Below are 21586 nucleotides of genomic sequence, written 5' to 3'. Positions count from 1 at the left end.
CATGGCCTCCACAGCCGCCTGTGGCAATGAATTCCAGATTCACCATCCTCTGCTTTGGAAGTACCAGATTCCCATTCTCCTGCCTTAACCCCAGACACCAAAATGCCCCTGTCCCACTTAGGAAACCTGAACGGAAACCTTTGGAGACTTTGCGCCCCACCCAAAAGGTTTCCGTGCGGTTCCTGGAGGTTGCAGGTGGTTGCCGGAGGTTGCAGGTAGTGGAAGCAGGTAGGGAGACTGACAAAAACCTCCGGGAACCGCACGGAAACCTTGGGTGGGGCGCAAAGTCTCCGTTTCCGTTCAGGTTTCCTAAGTGGGACATATACTAATCAACTTACTTGAGTAACAATTGTAACAACTTTACAATTTACTTAACAAACCTGCTTCCAGTTTCCCCGAATGTTTCCTTGCTCAGACTGTGAGCGGGGACGAGAGTTTGACACTTTTCTCCTCTCTCCCAGTTCAATCTCGCAAGTTCACAAGTCGTGGGAGTGATATCAGGCCATTCGGCCCATCGAGTCCACTCCACCATTCAATCACGACTAACCATTTTTGCTTAAGAAGGAACTGCAGTTGCTGGAAAGGTGGACAAAAGTGCTGGAGAAACTCAGTGGGGGCCGAGCACCCGCTGAGTTTCTCCAGCACTTTTGTCAATCATGACTAATCTCTGCTTCCTTATCCCATTTTGTTTCCAAAATGTTCTTTTTGTTTTTCTCCTTCTTTCTTTGGAACCCTATTGTTGTTCACTAACAAGTGAAGTCACTATATTTCCATTAATTCAACTCATTTATAAGAGACAGAAATGAATTCACACAGGAGTAATTTGGCATATTTACATATTTTATTACAAAGGCTGCTTAATTCATTTCACACCTGGTTACACTGCCACATTGATATTTAATCCTGCTCAGTTGATGGATGTAAAAGGTACTTTGGTTATTATCCTTGCTTGCTGGATCTAGAATATTAATACTAGCACACAATAAATTACTTGGCTTGTCAAACGGACAATCCCAGAGTGGACAACGTTGCTACAAGTTGGCATCCATTAGTACAAACTGGACAGAGAATCAATTTTTAAAGAGGAGAGGATTGATCTGTGATTGATAACTTTACACATTTAAGAGCCCTGTTTGTGGATGACCCTGCCAACTCCACAAAAACAGCAAAAGTTTAGGTATATATTACTTAAGGAAAGTGGGAGGTCAACCACGTTTAGAAGCCGTGCACTTAATACCTCAGCACATTGAAGTCAGTGCATTATTTTCATGTGTAAATCAACATTGATAGTTAATTAAAACATTGATGTGTGTGCTAATCAAACATCTGCTCTATTGGGACTTTGTGGGCAGGGGTTTGTACTTGAGCAAGTATTCAGGTGGGCACGGCCTCCACGGTTAGTGTTCAGGTGGGACTAGTGTAGCTGGGACATGTTGGTCGTTGTGGGCAAGTTGGGCTGAACGGGCCTGTTTCCAAACTGTATCACTCTATGACTATAAATCCAACTCAATACTCCAAGGGCAGTGGGATAGGATTTAATAAAAGGTTGATGGTGGATTCATTAGGGGGGGATACAGTATAAAGTCGTCATCATCAAGACTGTTGAACAGAAAAATAACGGGTCACCTGGAACAATCTATGAAAGTCGTGGGACATTGATCATGAGAGATGGGAGATCATTATAAAGACTTAATCTAAACTTGCATTACAGCCATTAACAAAAAAAATGAATCAACAGATATGAAAGAGTTGGAGTTATGGAATTCCATGAAAGTGAAAGATGAAGCAGGCAGTGCTACATTTACCAGAACCTTTGACTTTTATTGAAAAAGAGGAATATTAAGAAGGAAGGTGTGGAAGAAATTAGAAGCCATGATAATATGAAGTATAGTATAGGGGGGAAAGACAGCAAAGGAGAGTATGAGACAATAAAATAAATGTAGAGGATATAACAGCACCTGCAGAACCGGTATATACCAGCATCCGCAGTTCCTTTCAACACTCAATGTAGAACCAGTTTCACTGCCAAGAAACAAGGTGGGATAGAATACAGGTGGGTGTAGTCTGAGGTGGTTATCTATCAATGTGCATGTAGTCAGTGTGTGTGTGTGAGTGTGTGCGTGTGCGTGTGTGTAGAGAGAGAATACATTGACAGTTTCAACAAGAGTATGTCAGCTAACTAGGGAGCAAGAAAATTAAAAAAAAACAGCTGCTGTACATGGGATTTTAATAAGTTGTAATGAAAGAGCACGTGAGGATCGTAACCTGGTGAATATTACTAAGCAGGGTCTTGTATCTGAACAAAGCAATCTACATAGAAGTAAGAACCAAGTGGGCAAGAGAGACAGTGAATGCAAGGCTCTGGGGAGTGTTACAGAGCAGAGAGACCCGGGGTAGAGGTGGAGAGTTCCCCCAGAAGTGACGACACAAGTCGGTCGTGGTGAAGGTGTATGGTATGCTTGCCTTCATCAGTATAGGAGTTGGGACGTCATATTACAGTTGTACAAATTGTTGGTTAGGTTTGGAGTACTGAGTTACTCCAGCTTTTTGTGGTTAATAAAGTATGCCTTGCCAGTGGTGTCCACATCCCACAAACTAATGAATAAATGAAAAGAAAGAATGTCCATATCAATGGCACCAAAATCCAACACCAGGAGTTCGAAAAGTGATATCCACAATGATACCAATATAAATTTTAATTTCTGAGATTGTAAGGGAACAAATAGAAACCTATTATTCAGAGGAAGAGAGAATAGTGAACTAAAGATCAGCTAGTTAAGTACTAGAAGTGAAAGGTACTGATTACGCAGAAGGTGTTGTTGTGCAGTGTCAAAAAACTATAAAAGGGAAATAGTGTTTGACAATCTAAGACCTTTTCAGTTAACATTTTAATTCACAGGTTTGATAAAGGGGAGATAGAGGATGTCGTTTAGATATTCAAAGGGTATTTTGGCAAGATGCGACACAAGGTTCCTTTAGAGATTAAGACTGATACAGTTGGGAGTAACACAACAGGAATGAAGGGTCAAGTCTCATGCTGGGAATCTGCCAGAGAGAGGATGAGCATTCACGCACATTAGAACCACAATCCCAATCCAATTAAAATCTTAATGTAAACATAACTAATTTAGTAAGCTTCCTCCCATTATTCACCTGGATGATCACACACGTCACCTCCGGCTGTAGGACATAAATAGAAGCCATGGACAATGTTTACCTCTTGTTCTTGAACAGTAGGAAGAAGCAGGCAATCAGGTTAGTGTAAACACCTGGGGTATCGGAGCAATGATATCAATGCTGGAGAAACTCAGCGGGCGAGGCAGCATCTATGGAGCGAAGGAATAGGTGACGTTTCGGGTCGAGACCCGGAAGGGTCTCGACACGAAACGTCGCCTATTCCTTCGAGAAGAAGGGTCTCGACCCGAAACGTCGCCTATTCCTTCGCTCCATAGACGCTGCCTCACCAGCCGAGTTTCTCCAGCATTATTGTCTACCTTTGATTTTTATTCCCAGCATCTGAAGTTCTTCCTTAAACAATGATATCAATGGCGTCTGCTTGGGAAGATCATAGAGACATTGGGATGGGGACAGAGAGAATAGAAGTGCAGAGAAATCCAAGAGTTTCTACGAGGAAAAACAAAAAAACAGAATACTTTAAAGTAGCGAGGAACTGGACAATGTCCATGGGCAGATGACGCTGGGATCCTCGCAGATAAATTATTTTGTCGAAACTGCAAGTGAACTTGGTGAAGCTATGGGTAAGTTATAATGGAGTATGCCAATCACAACTGGACCACCATCTACAGTTGCCTTCATCAGTATAGGAGTTGGGACGTCATATTACAGTTGTAAAAATTGTTGGCTAGGTTTGGAGTAGTGAGTTACTCCAGATTTTTGTGGTTAATAAGGTATGTCTTTCCAGTGGTGTCCACATCCCATGAACTAATGAATAAATGAAAATAAAGAATGTCCATATCAATGGAGTATGCCAATCACAACTGGACCACCATCTACAGTTCCGATCTCCTTTATCCATGGAATGATGAACACATCCAACAGCAAACGTACCGAAGGTTCAGTCCATCGATTCCCAGGATGAAGGGGGATTGTCCTGGGACGTCCAGTTCTCTGGAGTTTACATGAACAACACAACTGAAAGCTAATACTAGATCTGGAGAGGATAGAGTGAGAGGATGACTAGGGGCAAGAGAGGTTACAAACTCAGCATACAAGAGGATGCCGATTTCGGGAGAGGGTGGTGAATCTTTAGAATTCATCACCTGTAAGGGCAGTCTTTCTTCAGTCACCAGGGATAGTGGAATTCTCTGCCTCAGAGGGCGGTGGAGGCAGGTTCTCTGGATGCTTTCAAGGGAGAGCCAGATAGGGCTCTTAAAAATAGCGGAGTCAGGGGATATGGGGAGAAGGCAGGAACGGGGTACTGATCGGGGATGATCAGCCATGATCACATTGAATGGCAGTGCTGGCTCGAAGGGCCGAATGGCCTACTCCTGCATCTATGGTTTGTTGGCAAGAGAACAACATATTTTGGACACAGGGAGAAAAGGGGGGAAGAGTGGGAAAGATTGGAGCAGAGGTAGATTATATCCATCCTGATCATTTTGAATGGTGGAGCAGGCAACAAGGACCATGGGATCACCATTGTTGTTCATTGTACCCTGACTGGGAGAGAAAGCACGAGTGATCACACAGACAAATCTAAAGCACCATTTATATCAAACTCCAGTCCCAATCCAATTGTGATCACAGTGTAAACAGTCTTCATTTTCAGGCAGTGTCCTTCCATTATTCACTTGGGTCACCCACGTGACGCATCTTGCTGGAGGACATCAGTAGAAGCCACGGATAACGTCTAGGTTTTTTGTTGAGCGCGAGGAGGAACCAGGTGCGATTGACGAGAGTTATTCCAATTCATGACGAATGTTGACGGGGGAACAGAAGAGCTGAAGACACAAACCCCAGCAGTAGAGAACATCTGTGGTATCACATGGATAATAGCTCACCAGCTGACGCCAAATAGATTCTGTGCAACACACAACTGATAGTCACTAGGCCGTATCATTTCAGGTGTAGAAAAGAACTGCAGATGGTGATTTCAATCCCAGGATGGCGGGACTGTCATATGCATGGAGAATGGAGCGGCTGGGCTTGTACACTCTGCAGTTTAGAAGGATGAGAGGGATTCTTAGTCAAACATATAAGATTGTTAAGGGTTTGGACACACTAGAGGCAGGAAACATGTTCCCGATGTTGGGGGAGTCCAGAACCAGGGGCCACAGTTTAAGAATAAGGAGTAAGCCATTTAGAAGTGAGACGAGGAAACACTTTTTCTCACAGAGAGTGGTGAGTCGGTGGAATTCTCTGCCTCAGAGGGCGGTGGAGGCAGGTTCTCTGGATACTTTCAAGAGAGAGCTAGATAGGGCTCTTAAAGATAGCGGAGTAGGGGGACATGGGGAGAAGGCAGGAACGAGATAGTGATTGGGGATGATCAGCCATGATCACATTGAATGGTAGTGCTGGATCGAAGGGCTGAATGGCCTACTCATGCACCAATTGCCCAGTGTCTATTGGGACAATTTTACAACTGATCACCCATTCACACTAGTTCTGTGTTTAGCATGCATTCCCTGCACACGGGAGGCAGAGGCCAATTAGCCTACAAATCCGTACATCTTTGTCTTTTAGTTATGTAAAGAAGCAGGGCCAAGGTCTACACTGATTCTTATGGGAGAATCCTATAGGAATGCTGGCTCGAAGGGCCAAATGGCCTGCTCCTGCACCTATTGTCTATTGAGATGGAACTTGGGGAAAGTGGGAATTTAGTGGTGGGACCTGCAGCCTACAGACTGAGAGTAACAGTGTGCGCAGAAGTACACTCACTACTGAGCTTTTACCAACATGATCAAAGCAGAAGGCTCTCCACTGCAGGAACGCGCCTCAGTCAGTCCTCCTTCTTGGGCACGGGGCCCATCTTGGTGCGGATGTTCCTCAGCAGGAAGAAGGCCACGGTGGTGACAGCGCACGTCACCTCAGCGATCCAGAAGGCCATGTCCCAGCTGTATTTCTTCGCGATGGTGCTGAACGGGAGTCCAGCCAGAAACCCCCCCACTGTGGGACACAGAGAGAGGAGTGGGTCATCAGCGTCGGAAACGTAACGAAGTGAGGTTTCAGCTCAAGTGTAAAGTCACTTTGACTTGCTGGTCCTACCCTGTTGAATGGACATGCCCAAAGGTAGACACAAAAAAACCAGAGTAACTCAGCGGGTCAGACAGCATCTCTGGGGAAAAGGAATGGGTGACATTTCGGGTCAAGACCCTTCTTCTGAAAAATCACCCATTCCTTCTCTCCAGAGATTCACACTGGTTGTTGTCTGGAAGAAGCTGCCAGAGGAGGTAGTTGAGGCTGGGACTATCCCAACGTTTAAGAAACAGTTGGACAGGCACATGGGTAGGACAGGTTTGGAGGGATATGGACCAAGCGCAGGCAGGTGGGACTAGGGTAGCTGGGACAATGTTGGCGAGTTGGGCTGAAGGGCCTGTTTCCACACTGTATTCCTCTATGACTATGAGAAGATACTGCCTGAATTACTCCAGCTTTTTGTGTCTAATTTCAGTTTCCACCAGCATCTGCAGTTCCTCCCTACACGAAAGGACACGGCAACTGAGCGGAACAAATAACAAGAACCGTCCACTGGTGTCATTAGAGATTATTAAAGTGAACTCCACAGGACAAACCTCTTGCACCTTACACCCATTAATATGTTTTATCAACAGCCTGACTACTGACAAACCACTAAATGAGCTTCAATTAGCATGCTAAATGCCAGCTTGCAAATTCCTTTTGGTGATAAACTGGTGGACATTGTGTGCTTTGGTCTCCTGCCCATTGGTAGCTTTGATCAGCCAAGCCAAGCCCAGCCGCGAGCCAGCAGAGGGAGGGCGAGATCACAGGTATTCTCAGTCAGGACTCGAACACTGCGGGCTTGTACACTGGCGGGCAAAGACCCTCTAGCGAGCAAGATGGGCCACTCGACGAAAAAGACGTAGTACGGTCATGGGCAGATTCATGGGTAATTTTCGGCCCCATTTCCGTAACCGGCTTCCGTCTCCGCACCAAAGATCCCGTAGCGGAGCAAAGATACTAGTGCGGAGATGGAAGCCGGTTACGGAAACATCCTCGTAAAAATAAAGTTATTTGGTAAAGATCTTCTCATTTTCAGAATTTAAATCTATTAACACAAACTGTTCCCCCGCAACGTTGATTACACTGCGGGTCGGGTCGGGTCGGGTCGGGTCGGGTCGGGTTACGGAAATGGATGAAAAAAAGGCCCACGTTCCGCTCCGTTGCGTACTACACGTCAGCCCATTGCATTTAGCAGGAGTGGTCTATCTTACTCCGCTATAGGATCTTTGGTGGTGGGCGGACACGTGTTGGCAATGTTCTTGTCCAGAGTGTTGTGAGTCAGCCGAGTAGCTTTCACCCCAACTGACTGACCATTAAATGGGCGGCAGGAGCAATAAATAAATGTATTCTAGAAAGCTCCCAATTGAGTGGGGATTTCCCCACAGCTTTGCGTAATCCTTGAATCTGGACCTGGTGGGGTTGGGTGGGGGTGGGGGGGGGCTGCCGAGAACAAAGACACAGAGGGGGATCCAGTGGGGGGGGGCACTGTATACCTCAGGATTCCTCCAACCATTTTGTTAGTCACAATTGGAATTTCCCTCCCTCTGGATGCCCCCCCCCCCCCCCCCCCCCCCCCCCCCCCCCCCCCCCGCAAGACCTCTAGACTGCTCCATCAGGACAGCATAAAACTCCAAACTCTACACCCAGGCAGTAATATGATTACGGGGCAGCATTGGCTGCATTAAAAACTCCTCAAAATAGCCACAGTTTCAATCGGTCTTCCCTCTGTCCTCACCGTTTGCCATGAGAGCCACAATGGCGTGAGACGTGCCGGACAGGTTGGAAGGCGCAGACTCATTCGCTATCACTCCAAACAGTGCAATGGGCCCATAGGAACAGAACCCAAACATGGCTCCCAAGGAGAGAATCCATAACTAGGGGGGAAAAAAAACAACAAAGGGTGGGAAAGAAAAGCTGACTTTATGAACAACACCCACATATATAGAATTTGACATTAAGATTTAGCTGTTACCAGACAGCTCAGCGTTTAGTTCCTTCCTATAAATGCCCTGGAGGGACTGGTGAGGAACTACTGTGGTCCAAGTCTTGTAAGTGTTAAGGGCATTTCCCACTTTCCCGGGTTATTTACGAATTCCCCCGAGTTTTCAAACCCGCAGAATGTTCGTTGCGAGTCCGTAGGAGTCCGTGGATATATCGTAGCGGCTCGTAATGTCAGCCGTAGGTACTCGGGGCATCAGGTAAGTTAGGACGTTTATACCAGCCCGATGAAAAATGTCCACGAGTAAAAAAACAGCCCCGAGTACCTACGGCTGGCATTACGAACCGCTACGATATATCCACGGACTCCTACGAACATTCTGCGAGTTTGAAAACTCGGGAGAATTCGTGAATAACTCGGGAAAGTGGGACCGGCCCTTTACAATGGCATTTGGCTGGTTGTATCAAGACTTTGTACCAATGACCATGGTGGAACAGATGACAATCCAAGTCACAAGGAGGTGATGGTGATATCTTTGTTCTAGACTTGGCAGTAACTGGACTATTGGTTTAGTTTTTCGGTTTTTTTTGGTGTTAGAGGTACAGCACGGAAACAGGCCCTTTGGAACTCTGCCGAACAGCGATCCTCACACACTAACACTATCCTGCACTCACTAAGGGACTGTTTACAATTTTACCAAGTCAATTAACTTACAAACCTGTACGTCTTTCTAGTGTGGGAGGAAACCAGAGCTCCCGGAGAAAACCCACGTCAGTCACGGGGAGAAGGTACAACCTCCATACAGACAGCACCCGTAGTCAGGATTGAACCCATGTCTCTGGTGCTGTAAGGCAGCAACTCTACAGCTGCACCACCCGTGATGCCCACTGTAACATCCAAGAGTAAACAGCAGCACCGCCTACCAGCTGCAACCATGCAGTCTGTATTGCAATATGCCCCTTCTAGAAGAGATGGCTGATAGGTCAACAGCTAATCTTGTATAATCTTGCAACAGGTGAAAGAATGCAGCTCATTAACATGGCCACTGCACTGGAAACACAACAGGACTGTTTCGGGAACCTCACAATGTAACCTTGTGTTCTTTATGGTACTTTAGCAACTAGCAGTCGGATGACTCAGAGTTTTAGTGGCATTAAGAAGGTTATAAAAAAGTATCAGGTCAGAGTCTCATTTCCTTTGATAAGCCTTAAACATATTGAGGGGGAAAGCTAATGATCATAGAGACATTTTCACACCAGTAATTGGACCAGATCCTGCAAATTATGTATTTAAAACACACTTTATCCGTGCGAGTTATTTGGGGCGAGTGCTGTACATTATTTTAAGCTCACAGCTTCTCAAAAGTTAAACTTTGCATGTTTTTAAAGGAATTTTTCTTTGTGAGAGGTTTGCACAAATATTAAAATAAGACGTTTGCAAGGGTTCAGAAGAAGGAAGCATAGAACAATAAAGGGAAGGCAAGGTGGGGGAAAGGGGGAAAGAAGGGAAGATAGAGAGAGACCTCGTCTTCAGTAAGATTAGTGACATAAGTCAGAGGCAGGAAGATTAATGTCCAGAGTTCAGTCTCCTGATGAAACAAAAGAGGGAGAAAGTCAGAACCATGCATTGAAAGAATAGATAGTAACTTTCATTCAGGAGAAACCCTGCGCTCCTCAAGGGGCTGTCCCACTTATGCAAGTTTTTTCAGCAACTTGTCAGCACCCTTCATAGTTGCAGCAGATTGCCAAAATTTTTTCAAAAATGTTGAAAACCCAGCGGCGACTAGAAAAAGGTACGACTCTTTGGACACCCAGTCCACTCCCTCTTCTCCCATCAAGCGAAAGGTATAGAAGTGTGAAAATGCACAGCTCCTGATTCAGGGACAGTTTCTCCCCAGCTGTTATTAGGCAACTGAGCCATCTTAGCACGACTAGAAAGCAGTCCTGAACTACTATCTATCTCATTGGTGACCCTCGGACTATCTGATCTTGCTTTATCTTGCACTAAACATTATTCCCTTATCGTGCATCTGTGAATGGCTCGATTGTAATCAAGCATAGTCTTTCCGCTGACTGGTTAGCACGCAACAAAAGCTTTTCACTGTACCTCGGTACATATGACACACTAAAACTGAAATGACATCTCCACACTGCTGTGCATCAGGGAGTCTACAAAACCCTTTGACACTAGGGGAGAAACAAGACACTCACAGCCACTAGTACTTGGTAGAGGTGGGAGCATTAGCAACAGAGTTTAGTTTAGAGATGCAGCATGGAAACAGGCCCACTCGGCCCATCGAGTCCGTGCCGACCAGCATTCCCCATATATTAACACAGACCAAATAACTACACACCAGGGACAAAGCCAAATAACCTACAAACCTGTACCTAGAGAGAGATGGAGGAAGTGGGGGAAACAAAAACAGTGGCATAGTTACCTTGGCAGACTCTGTTGTTACCGTGACTCTAAAGAGGTACATCGATACGGCCATTCCTCCCATCATGGATAGTAACAGTTGATGTCGAGGGTTGCCGTGACTGCGAAGTCCATGCTGCAAGAAATAGACAGGTAACTTTAATGCATGCTTTGTACAAAATGAGCAATGACACTCTTAAAAACTCTCTGCCCCAGAGGGCGGTGGAGGCAGGTTATCTGGATGCTTTCAAGAGAGAGCTAGATAGGGCTCTTAAAAATAGCGGAGTCAGGGGATGTGGGGAGAAGGCAGGAACGGGGTACCGATTGGGGATGATCAGCCATGATCACATTGAATGGCGGTGCTGGCGCGAAGGGCCGAATGGCCTACTCCTGCACCTATTGTCTATTGTCTATTTCAGGAAGTCTTGAAGCATTTAAGTGTTCGACAGCTAATTTGAATGCACCAAGTTCCCAGAGCAATGTGATACAAACCAAATAATTTAATGTTGAATGAAAGATAAATGGTGGCATGGAGACCAGGGAGAAAGACTCTACCACTCTTTGTGTTATGCCAAGGATTCCCATGATGAAGTGGTAGATTATATTATACAGCTGCTGTGTAATGTGAACAATCTAACCTGTCCAACAGTGCTTTTTTGCATTGCTGGGATTTCTAGTTTCCAGCTCTCCAAAGGCAATCTCTCCACCCCCCATTCTGTACCTCTCTCCCCCAGGCTAAACGGTCCAGAAACTCAGACTTGAATTTCTTCAGTCAGAGGGTGGTGAATCTGTGGAATTCATTGCCACATAAGGCTGTGGAGACCAAGTGAATGGATAATCTTAAGGCAAAGATAGATAGATAGATAGATTCTTGTTTAAGAAAGAACCGCAGATGCTGGGGAAAAAAAGAAAGGTAGACAAAAATGCTGGTGAAACGCAGCGGGTGAGGCAGCATCTATGGAGCGAAGGAATAGGTGACGTTTCGGGTTGAGACCCTTTTTCAGACTGAGAGTCAGGGGAGAGGGATACTAGAGTTTCGAAAAGGTACAAAGAATAAAGGAATGTAAAGAACAAATCAAAGCCAGCAACGATGATCAAGGAAACGTAGAGCCCACAATGGTCCATTGTTGATTTGGGGGGAAAAAAAGTGGATACAAACAGTGAAACTAAGCAGGGCGGAAGTGAAACTAGTGGGATGACTCGGAGCGGCACGGTGGTGCAGCAGTAAAGTTGTTGCCTTATAGCACGTGCAGCGTCAGAGATCTGGGTTCGATCCCGACTACGGGTGCTGTCTGTGTGGAGTTTCTACATTCTCCCCATGAATGCGTGGGTTTTCCGGTTTGCTCCCACACTCCAAAGACATCCAGGTATGTAGGTAAATTGGCTTGGTGTAAAGTGTAAAATTGTCCCTAGTGTGCGTAGGATAGTGTTGGTGTGCGGGGATCGCTGGTCGGTGCAGGCGCGGTGGGCCGAAGGGCCTGTTTCTGCAAAATATCTCTAGGCTAAACATACCCGAGCGACAGCTCTGTCAGACAGGTATCCAGCAGTAATACTGCCCAGCAGACCACCAACTTCCAGTGCACTCATGAACGAGCTCCCTGCAAGAACAAAGGGGATACAAGGTTTGCCCAAAGATCAGGAAGTTCCAGCGTTTATTCCTATGTCGTCAGAATGTCCTCGTTGAACCTGAAGGACAAGTGGGGCCGCACAATTGGCACAAGACTTGGATAGAATGCGAGATGGTCAAGTTTGAACCCTCGCTTTCCCCGGATGTCAAATACCAACTCTAGGTCTAGGTTTGCCACTTCCTCAGGGTGGAGCCAACAATAGCTGCCTCACCAGCAGATCCCTGCACACTGAAGGACCTGTCCCACTTTCACAACTTAATTCACGACTTCTGCCGAGTTTGCCCTTGACTCATACTCGCAGCATGGTCGTCACGAGGTCGTAGGAGGTCGTAGGTAGGTCGTGATGCTAGTCGTAGGTACTCGTGGCATCAAGTATGTCAGGGCGTCTTTTCAACAAGATGAAAAATGTCCACGAGTAAAAAAAGGTTGTGAATTAGGTGGTGAAAGTGTGACAGGCCCTTTACACACTTGGGACAATTTACATCTACACCAAGCCAATTAACCTACAAACCTGTACGTCTTTGGAGTGTGGGAGGAAACAGAAGATCTCAGAGAGAAAACCCACGCAGGTCACGGGGAGAACGTCCAAACTCTGTACAGACGGCACCCGTAGTCGGGATCGAACCTGGGTCCCTGGTGCTGTAAGGCAGCAACTCTACGCCAGACGTGTTGGAAGGATCTGAGCCACTATTTGAACAGCACTCTCCTGGCCAATATTCCACCCACAAACCAGGAAGAGGTGGTGGCTTGATCACATATTATGGGATGAACTTTTGCAAAATATTTACTTGCATAATTAACAAACGCTCTTCAATATCCATCACTGATTTGAAAACAATCTGCGGTGTGAAATCGACAGCTTTCTGCGTACAAATGGAGATTTTTGGGGGTTTTTTTCCGCTGTGTTTCCCACAACACAACAGTATTCACACTGCCTGAACATTTCACCAGTCCAGGCTACCCTACAAGGGAGGTGAACGATACGAATAAGAACACAATTACCATGTTTCGGAGACAATATTGTCAGATAATTTAAACCTCTTTACCTATAATTGCAGTTTGTCCCTTCTCTTGGATGAGGAAGAGCTGACCCCAATCTGTACAGCAGGTTTTTGCACCAAACACCACCAGGTAGCCAATGTTCAGCACCCATAGATATGGGGTCAGTAACAGCTCCTTCAAGGTGCTCTCATGTCCAGTTGACCCTGTGCACAGGTTATGGATATGGAAGAGGAAATGTTAATTCGACACCAAAACACCAACAAGCCATGGCTATGCTTTCAATATGTTATAGTTCGTAACATTTGCTTTTCAGAGAAAACATAGAAACATAGAAAATAGGTGCAGGAGTAGGCCATTCGGCCCTTCGAGCCAGCACCGCCATTCAATATGATCATGGCTGATCATCCAAAATCAGTACCCCCTTCCTGCTTTTTCCCCCATATCCCTTGAATCTGTTAGCCCTAAGAGCAAAATCTAGCTCTCTCTTGAAGACATCCAGTGAACTGGCCTCCACTGTCATCTGTGGCGGAGAATTCCACAAAGATACTTCTCGATCTCACAGATATTTATGCGTAGGAAGGGACTGGAGATGGTGGTTTAAACTGTAGAAAGAAACAAAAAGCTGGAGTAACAACAGGTCTGTGGGACAGGCAGCATCTCCTGTCTACCTGTCCTGACTGCCTGTCCCGCTGAGTTACTCCAGCTTTTTGTGTCTATCTTCACATATATTTATGTGTAGGAAAGAACTGCAGATGCTGGTTTAAATCGAAGCTAGACACAAAATGCTGGAGTAACTCAGCGGTAGAGTTGCTGCCTGACAGCGAATACAGCGCCGGAGACCCGGGTTCAATACCGACTATGGGTGCTGTCTGTACGGAGTTTGTACATACTCCCCGTGACCTGCGTAGGTTTTCTCCGAGATCTTATTTGTGTAAATTGTCCCCAGTGTGTAGGATAGTGTTAATTTGCGGTGTGGTTTCAGTGGGCCGAAGGGCCAGTTTCTGCACTGTATCTCTAAACTAAACTAAAGTCTACTCCGCCATTCAATCACGGCTGATCTATCTCTCCCTCCTAATCCCATTCTCCTGTAAGTTGAATAGAACCAGAGGCATGGAAGAACTACCTTTCCTGTCTCCTTTCTTCGCGCCCGGTTCGATGTTGGGTAGTCCCACATCCATCGGCTCGTTGACGATGAAGAACAGGCAGAGGAAGGCAACCCCAATGGCGATGGAGCCGGACAGGGAGAGGGTAACCCGCCAACTGTAGCTCAGAGCCATGGTGGTGGCGATCAGTGGGCCCAGGCTGCCCGCCAAGTTCATACTGGTGGACAACACAGCCCACCATGTTCCAAACTGCGCTGGTTCAAACCACTGTGGGGAAACAAGCAGAGAGGGCAACATGTACATTGAACAGCAGCTGTTAAACTGAGCACAGGTCACGGTGGCGCAGCGGTAGAGTTGCTGCCTTACAGCGAATGCAGCACCGGAGACCCAGGTTCGATCCTGACTACGGGTGCTGTTTGTACGGAGTTTGTACGTTCTCCCCGTGATCTGCGTGGGTTTTCTCCGAGATCTTTGATTTCCTTCCACACTCCAAAGACGTACAGGTTTGTAGGTTAATTGGCCTGGTGTATGTAAAAATTGTCCCTAGTGGGTGTAGGATAGTGTTAATGTGCGGGGATCGCTGGTCGGCGCGGGCTTAGTAGGCTGAAGGGCCTGTTTCCGCGCTGTATCTCTAAACTAAAAGGTATCACAACCCTAATCATTTTGGTCAGACGAAGTTTCACCTTATTTCCATCCTTCCCATTCCAAGGCTTCCGTCAGCTTATTCTGATTGAGATGTGCGTGTGATCAGCCGAGACTAAGCAGAAGTCTCCTGCCCAAAATCTAAGCTCCATCAAGCAATTGACTCAAGAAATAATTCTGAATGTTAACAAATCCAATTAGAGTCATAGAGTGTTGAAGCGTGGAAACAGGCTCTTCAGCCAACATATCCCAGCTACACTAGTCCCACCTGCCTGCGTTTGGCCCATATCCTTCCAAACCTGTCCTATCCATGCACCTGACTAATTGCTTCTAAAACATTGCAATAGTCCCTGCCTCAACTGCCTCCTCTGGCAGCTCGTTCCATACACCCACCACCCTTCCAATTAATAATTTAAAATTTACAATTTAATAGTATTTTACCTGTAAAATTTAATGTGCAAGTTACTTACAGAGTAACTTCAGATACAATGTGTTAAAGAAGGAACTGTAGATGCTGGAAAATCGAAGGTACACAAAAATGCTGGAGAAACTCAGCGGGTGCAGCAGCATCTATGGAGCGAAGGAGATAGGCAACGTTTCGGGCCGAAACGTTGCCTATCTCCTTCGCTCCATAGATGCTGCTGCACCCGCTGAGTTTCTCCAGCATTTTTGCGTAACTTCAGATACAATAATGGCATTTAAAAGTTTGCTGGGTGGGCACCTAGATCTCAGGGAATGTTTGACACAGATATTGTGGGCCAAATGTACTGTTCTATGTTATTAAATATGACATAAAGTTTACATAATTCACAAATAAATTACTGATCTATCGTCTGAACACACCCAATTCCCTTGGACTTTGGACAAGAACCTCTCTGGCAACAGCAAAGATGAGTAAGTATCAAAACAAAATTATCCTTCAAAATCAACATAAGCTGGATCATTAAATATGAGGGGACAATTAAGAGTTGTTCTGTAGCCAGATTCAGTCGATGATGTACTATTTGATGAAACGGAATAGGTGATGTTTCGGGTGGAGACCCTTCTTCAGACTGAAGAAAGATCTCGATCCGAAACGTCACCTCTTCCTTTTCTCCAGAGATGCTGCCTGACCCGCAGAGTTGCTCCAGAATTTTGTGTCTGTGTTCGGCTTAAACCAGCACCTGCAGTTCCTCCCTACATATGTACTATTTGATGTTGCTAACGTCAGCCGTGCCTCAATGGAAAGTAGACACCATGACACACAAGGTGGCACCTGTGCTTAGACTTTAGAACATAACCTATGCGGATTCTCCCAGAACAGTGTCGAGGGACTCCTGCACAATGGAGATGTCATCCCTCAGAGGAATCCTTAATCAACGGCCCCCATTTGGTCTCATATGTTCCAAAGATCTTGTGTTGTTTCGAATAAAACCTCATAGAATATTTCACAAGGGGAAATGGTGAAGTGTCGCCAACATCCTGGCCAATATTATTCTTCAAATATTATTTCTACAACAAAGTCACAAGCAACATTTGCAACGCAGCATATCTACAGTTCCTTGTGGCCACAATCATGCTGGTTATAGAAGGAAATTTTATCTTGAACAAATGTGCCGTCTGTACCTTCTGCCTGCATCAAGTGGTGTGGAAGTACGTAAGTGTTTAAGAAGGAACTGCAGATGCTGGAAAATCAAAGGTACACAAAGAAATGCTGGAGAAACTCAGCGAGTGCAGCAGCATCTATGGAGCGAAGGAAATACGCAACGTTTCGGGCCAAAACCCTTCTTCAGACTGATGGGGGGGGTGGGGCGGGGAGAAGAAAGGAAAAAGGAGGAGGAGGAGCCCGAGGGCTGAGGGAGAGATAGGAAGGGGAGGAGACAACAAGGGCTAACAAAATTGGGAGAATTCAATGTTCATGCCCTTCATTGGTGAAACATCGTGAAAGGGTTGTGGGGATACAAGACATCAACTATTCTTTCTCCCTTCACGCGGAAGTTTGGTTTAGTTTAGGATGCAGAGCAGGAACAGACCCTTTGGCTCACCGAGTGAGCGCTGATCAGCGATCACTAGCACTATCCTACACACAAGGGGCAATTTACACTCTTTCATTTTAACCAAAGCCAATTAGCCTACAAACCCGTACGTCTTTGGAACGTGGGAGGAAGGCGGGGAGCACCCAGAGAAAAAGCCTACGTGGTCACGGGGAGAACGTACAAACTCAGTCCAGACAGCGCCCTGGTCAGGATCAAGCCCGGGTCTCTGGCGCTGTAAGGCAGCAACTCTACCGCTGCACCATACCATTTATGTTGTAATAATGATGGAAGCATTTTGTTTTAAAATATATCATTGCAAATGGCATTAAATTCAGGCGGAGTTTTGGCATAACTGCAGCAATTCATGCTGGAGAGGCAGTTCCATACACCACAAGTCGACTCGCAAGTAATGCCTTCAGTTGAAACTTTCCAGTCAGGCGCAGCCTTATGTAACTGGGACGGTCGCATGAGTTATACCAATCCGTAAATAAGTCGGACATTCGCAGCGTGCGGTGTAAAGGGCACATAATGTCTCTCCGAGGGCTGCAGAATGTGCAACTCACAGCCCCTCTCCAGAAATAGCCCTGCATCAAATGTCACACTCTGCACTGTAACCCCGAACTGTGAAGGTCACCTTGTAGAATGTAACATTGGTGCCAACATTAAATAAGGAGACTTGACTCAGCTTAATATTCGTGGTGAATCTAGTCGCCACTAAATAAGCTTTGCAAGGTGACAATAATTCAAATTATTTCTTCCCACATCCTAAAGACGTTTTAATTCAAAATTGCCTTGAGTGAGTGGGTGGGTGACTGGTTGAATTGACGGTGGTGAAGGTTCTGAAATATGCTTCGAGTGTGTAGGATAGTGCTAGTGTATGGGAATCGCTGGTCAGCGTGGACTCGGTGTTTCTGCACTATCTGTCTGTATCTATCTGTAAACTAAACTAAACTGGGGGACAGGTAGCATCTCATAGAAACATAGAAACATAGAAATTAGGTGCAGGAGTAGGCCATTCGGCCCTTCGAGCCTGCACCGCCATTCAATATGATCATGGCTGATCATCCAACTCAGTATCCCGTACCTTCCTTCAGAGAGTTCCAGAGATTCACCACTCTCTGGGCCAGAGATGCTGCTTCTCCCGCTGAGTTACTTCAGCACTTTGTGTCTACTTTCGATTTAAACCAGCGTCTGCAGTTCTTTCCTACACAACTAAACCTGACTGTCCATGTTCTCCAGGGAAGCTGCCCGACCCGCTGAGCTTCTCCAGCGAGGTGTACATTTGGAGCTTTGGTGTTTAATGGGATTTGGGTACCTTGCGTAGGATCTTCCCACAGGGCGGCCACCCAAAGCCTTGGGCCAGTCCATTAAAGAACCAGAGTGCGGTAAAAGCAGTGACGGTGGAACTCCAGGAGAAGACGATGTTGATCACTCCAACCAGGAAGAGTCCGGTGCAGAAGAGCAGCCGGGCACTGATCTGATCGGAGAGCACGCCGCTGATAAACTTGCTGATGGCGTACGCTAGCGACTGACTGCTGGTTATCATACCTGAGGGAATAATTCATATCGAGGTTAGTTTGCAGCCTTGAACCCCCTAGTTAATGTCCGATTCTCCAATCTTAAAGCACAGTTCCGACAGCTGATATTGTGCCCATGTGCCGTGTCCAGGATAAACAGCCACTGCCAACTCCACCTCCCATTTTCTACTTCAAAGGTTACAGGAGCAGAATTAGGCCATGCAGCCCTTCAATACACCACCATTCAATCATGGTTGATCTATCTTTTCCTCTCAACCCCATTCTCCTGCCTTTTCCCCATAGCCCAGGACACCGTAACTCATCTAGAATCTGTCAATCTCCACCTTGAAATATCTATAGAAAAGAGATGAGGAGGAATTTCTTTAGTCAGAGGGTGATGAATCGAAGGAATTAATTGCCCCAGATGGCAGTGGAGGCCATGTCAATGGATATTTTTAAGGCAGAGATTGGTAGAATCTTGATTAGTATGGGTGCCAGGGGTTATGGGGAAAAGGCAGGAGAATGGGGTTGTGAGGGAAAGATAGATCAGCCATGATTGAATGACGGAGTAGACTTGATGGGCTGAATGGCCTGATTCTGCTCCCAGGACCTATGAATTTATGACCAGTGGTCAATAACTAGGAGATTAGTATTGCATCTCAGACTAATTCCTCCCCCCCCCCAAACCGGGGTCTCTTGGCATTGCTCCACCCACTGGGACCATGCTTCCTCAGACACAGCTGAGCTGAGACTACAACAGAGTCCACATTAAATGATTAAGCGATGTTACAGGAAAAGTTGGTACAGACAAGTTTCAAAAGGCCACTTTACAGAGGAAACAAATCTGTGTTGTTCTTCACAGGGAACAAGATGTAATTATACAGCGGAAGGCTGCACAGAACCGTCAACTATTTGCACAAAACTGCTAACCACCTAAGTCCATTTGTGCCTGACTTTGTTTTGATAACCAAATCAGCTCAAGAACAAACTTCCTCTACATTCATTTTGCAAAGTACAGCACAGTAGGCTTGTCGAGTAGATGTATTTGTGGAGGCAAGCCAAGACAATGTATTCTAGATCCCAATACATTGCTCAAGTCAAGAGTCAAGAGCGTTTTATTGTCCTATGTCCCAGGTGGAACAATGAAATTCTTACTTGCAACAGCACAATAGTATGTATGTACTCTGCCTCAGAGGGCGGTGGAGGCCGGTTCTCTGGATGCTTTCAAGAGAGAGCTAGATAGGGCTCTTAAAAATAGTGGAGTCAGGGGATATGGGGAGAAGGCAGGAACGGGGTACTGATTGGGGATGATCAGCCATGATCTCATTGAATGGCGGTGCTGGCTCGAAGGGCCGAATGGCCTACTCCTGCACCTATTGTCTACTCTGCCCCAACTCGCATGCCAAACACCTTGAACACATGTCCTCTGCTTCTCAGTGTTTTTGTTTTAGATATACAGCATGAAAACAGGTTCATCGGCCCACCGAGTCTGCTCATGTCTGTCCCATATCGCTTTGAACTTTTCCTATCCTTGTATCTGTCCAAACAGCTTTTTGAATATTTAGGAAGGAACTGCAGATGCTGGTTTAAATCGTAGACACAAAATGCTGGAGTAACTCAGTGGGACAGGCAGCATCGCTGGAGAGAAGGATGAGAAGAGGAGTCCGAAGAAGGTTCTCGACCCGAAACGTTACCCATCCCTTCTCTCATCAGAGCCTTCATAATTCCTCACCTCATGTTGGGACCCTTCTCTCCTGCCGTTGCCAGCTGTTCCACAGCTGGATGATTGGACACAGTGGGGGAGTCCAGGACTAGAGGTCATCGCCTTCAGGAAGGAGATGAGGAGGAATTTCTTTACTGAAAGGGTGTTGAATCACTGTGGAATTCATTGCCGCAGATGGCTGTGAAGGCCAAGTCAATGGATATTTTTAAGGCAGAGGTAGATAGATTCTTGATTAGTATGGGTGTTTGGGGATATGGGGAGAAGCAGGAGAATGGGGGTTAAGAGGGAAAGATAGATCAGCCACAATTGAATGGCAGAGTAGACTTGATGTGCCAAATGAACTAATTCTGCTGCTATCAATAGACAATAGGTGCAGGAGTAGGCCATTCGGCCCTTTGAGCCAGCACCGCCATTCAATGTGACCATGGCTGATCATCCCCAATCAGTACCCCGTTCCTGCCTTCTCCCCATATGCCCCTGACTCCGCTATTTTTAAGAGCCCTATCTAGCTCTCTCTTGAAAGCATCCTGAGAACCAGCCTCCACCGCCCTCTGAGGCAGAGAATTCCACAGACTCACAACTCTCTGTGAGAAAAAGTGTTCCCTCGTCTCCCTTATTCTTAAACTGTGGCCCATGGTTCTGGACTCCCGCAACATCGGGAACATGTTTCCTGCCTCTAGCGTGTCTAAACCCTTAACAATATTATATGTTCACTTATAATGTAATGTTAAATTTTGTTGTAATGTTAAGACTAGAAATGCACTTTTGTTCAAACCAAGCTGTTTGAATGATAATAAAAGGCATTCTATTCTATTCTATTCTATTCTATTCTATTCTATTCTATTCTATCACTTAAGATCACTTATGAAGGCTTACCCAAGTCATCTTTTTCCAAGGTCACCTCCTCCATGATCGATGGCATCACAAATGAGAAGGTTTTTCTGTTGAAGTAGTACAGGGTATAACCCACAAACATAGCTGTGAAGATGGTGGTCCTGTAATACCCGTAGCCAGCCATTCTGCAACTGGAAGTGGAGAACCAAATACAAGCCTTCCAATGACAGCGATGGCGATATTTAACCAGCGACCAGTTGTTTGTTGTTCCAATAATTAGGTCAAAGCAGACAACTTAAAAGTTTGATGACTCATTGAGGTTTTCAGTAAAAGACATTTACTTCAAGAGACAGAACAATTGCGAATGAGATGAGGCGGAAACACAAATGCAAACTCCGCTGTCCAATTCCACAGCGTCTCCCTCGTATCTTTTATGTTGGATTTTGTAACAAGCTCTTGTTTGTCTCCCTGGCAAAACATTAACTGCAAGGGTCCAAGAGAGTGAAGGAATTCCTATTCTGAAAGAAGAACAAAAATAATATCAGTTGAGTGCCTGCATAGGAGGTG

The 21586-nt window shown here is 45.9% G+C and overlaps 1 protein-coding gene across 4 annotated transcripts in view; it reads right to left on the bottom strand.

Annotated features, from left to right (window-relative positions):
* Nucleotides 1-819: 819 nt before the first annotated feature.
* slc37a4a (solute carrier family 37 member 4a) overlaps nucleotides 820-21586 on the bottom strand; it is a 33100-nt gene continuing 12333 nt past the window's right edge. For 2 of the 4 annotated variants that reach the window (XM_055660611.1, XM_055660609.1), the window contains exons 2-9: nucleotides 21062-21537; nucleotides 18261-18493; nucleotides 14309-14555; nucleotides 13230-13388; nucleotides 12068-12153; nucleotides 10578-10691; nucleotides 7937-8075; nucleotides 820-6126 (exon numbers count right to left, since the gene is read on the bottom strand). In XM_055660611.1, the coding sequence (XP_055516586.1) occupies nucleotides 5960-6126; nucleotides 7937-8075; nucleotides 10578-10691; nucleotides 12068-12153; nucleotides 13230-13388; nucleotides 14309-14555; nucleotides 18261-18493; nucleotides 21062-21203 (1287 nt within the window). In that variant the 5' untranslated portion in view covers nucleotides 21204-21537 and the 3' untranslated portion in view covers nucleotides 820-5959. The remainder of the gene's footprint in view (nucleotides 6127-7936; nucleotides 8076-10577; nucleotides 10692-12067; nucleotides 12154-13229; nucleotides 13389-14308; nucleotides 14556-18260; nucleotides 18494-21061; nucleotides 21538-21586) is intronic. The other 2 variants (XR_008726036.1, XM_055660610.1) reach the window with 2 other exon arrangements.

Source organism: Leucoraja erinacea, chromosome 32 (assembly GCF_028641065.1).
Source record: "Leucoraja erinacea ecotype New England chromosome 32, Leri_hhj_1, whole genome shotgun sequence".
NCBI lineage: Eukaryota > Metazoa > Chordata > Chondrichthyes > Rajiformes > Rajidae > Leucoraja > Leucoraja erinaceus.
Note: the sequence above shows the minus strand (reverse complement) of the source record. Positions and strands in the feature narration are given on the sequence as shown.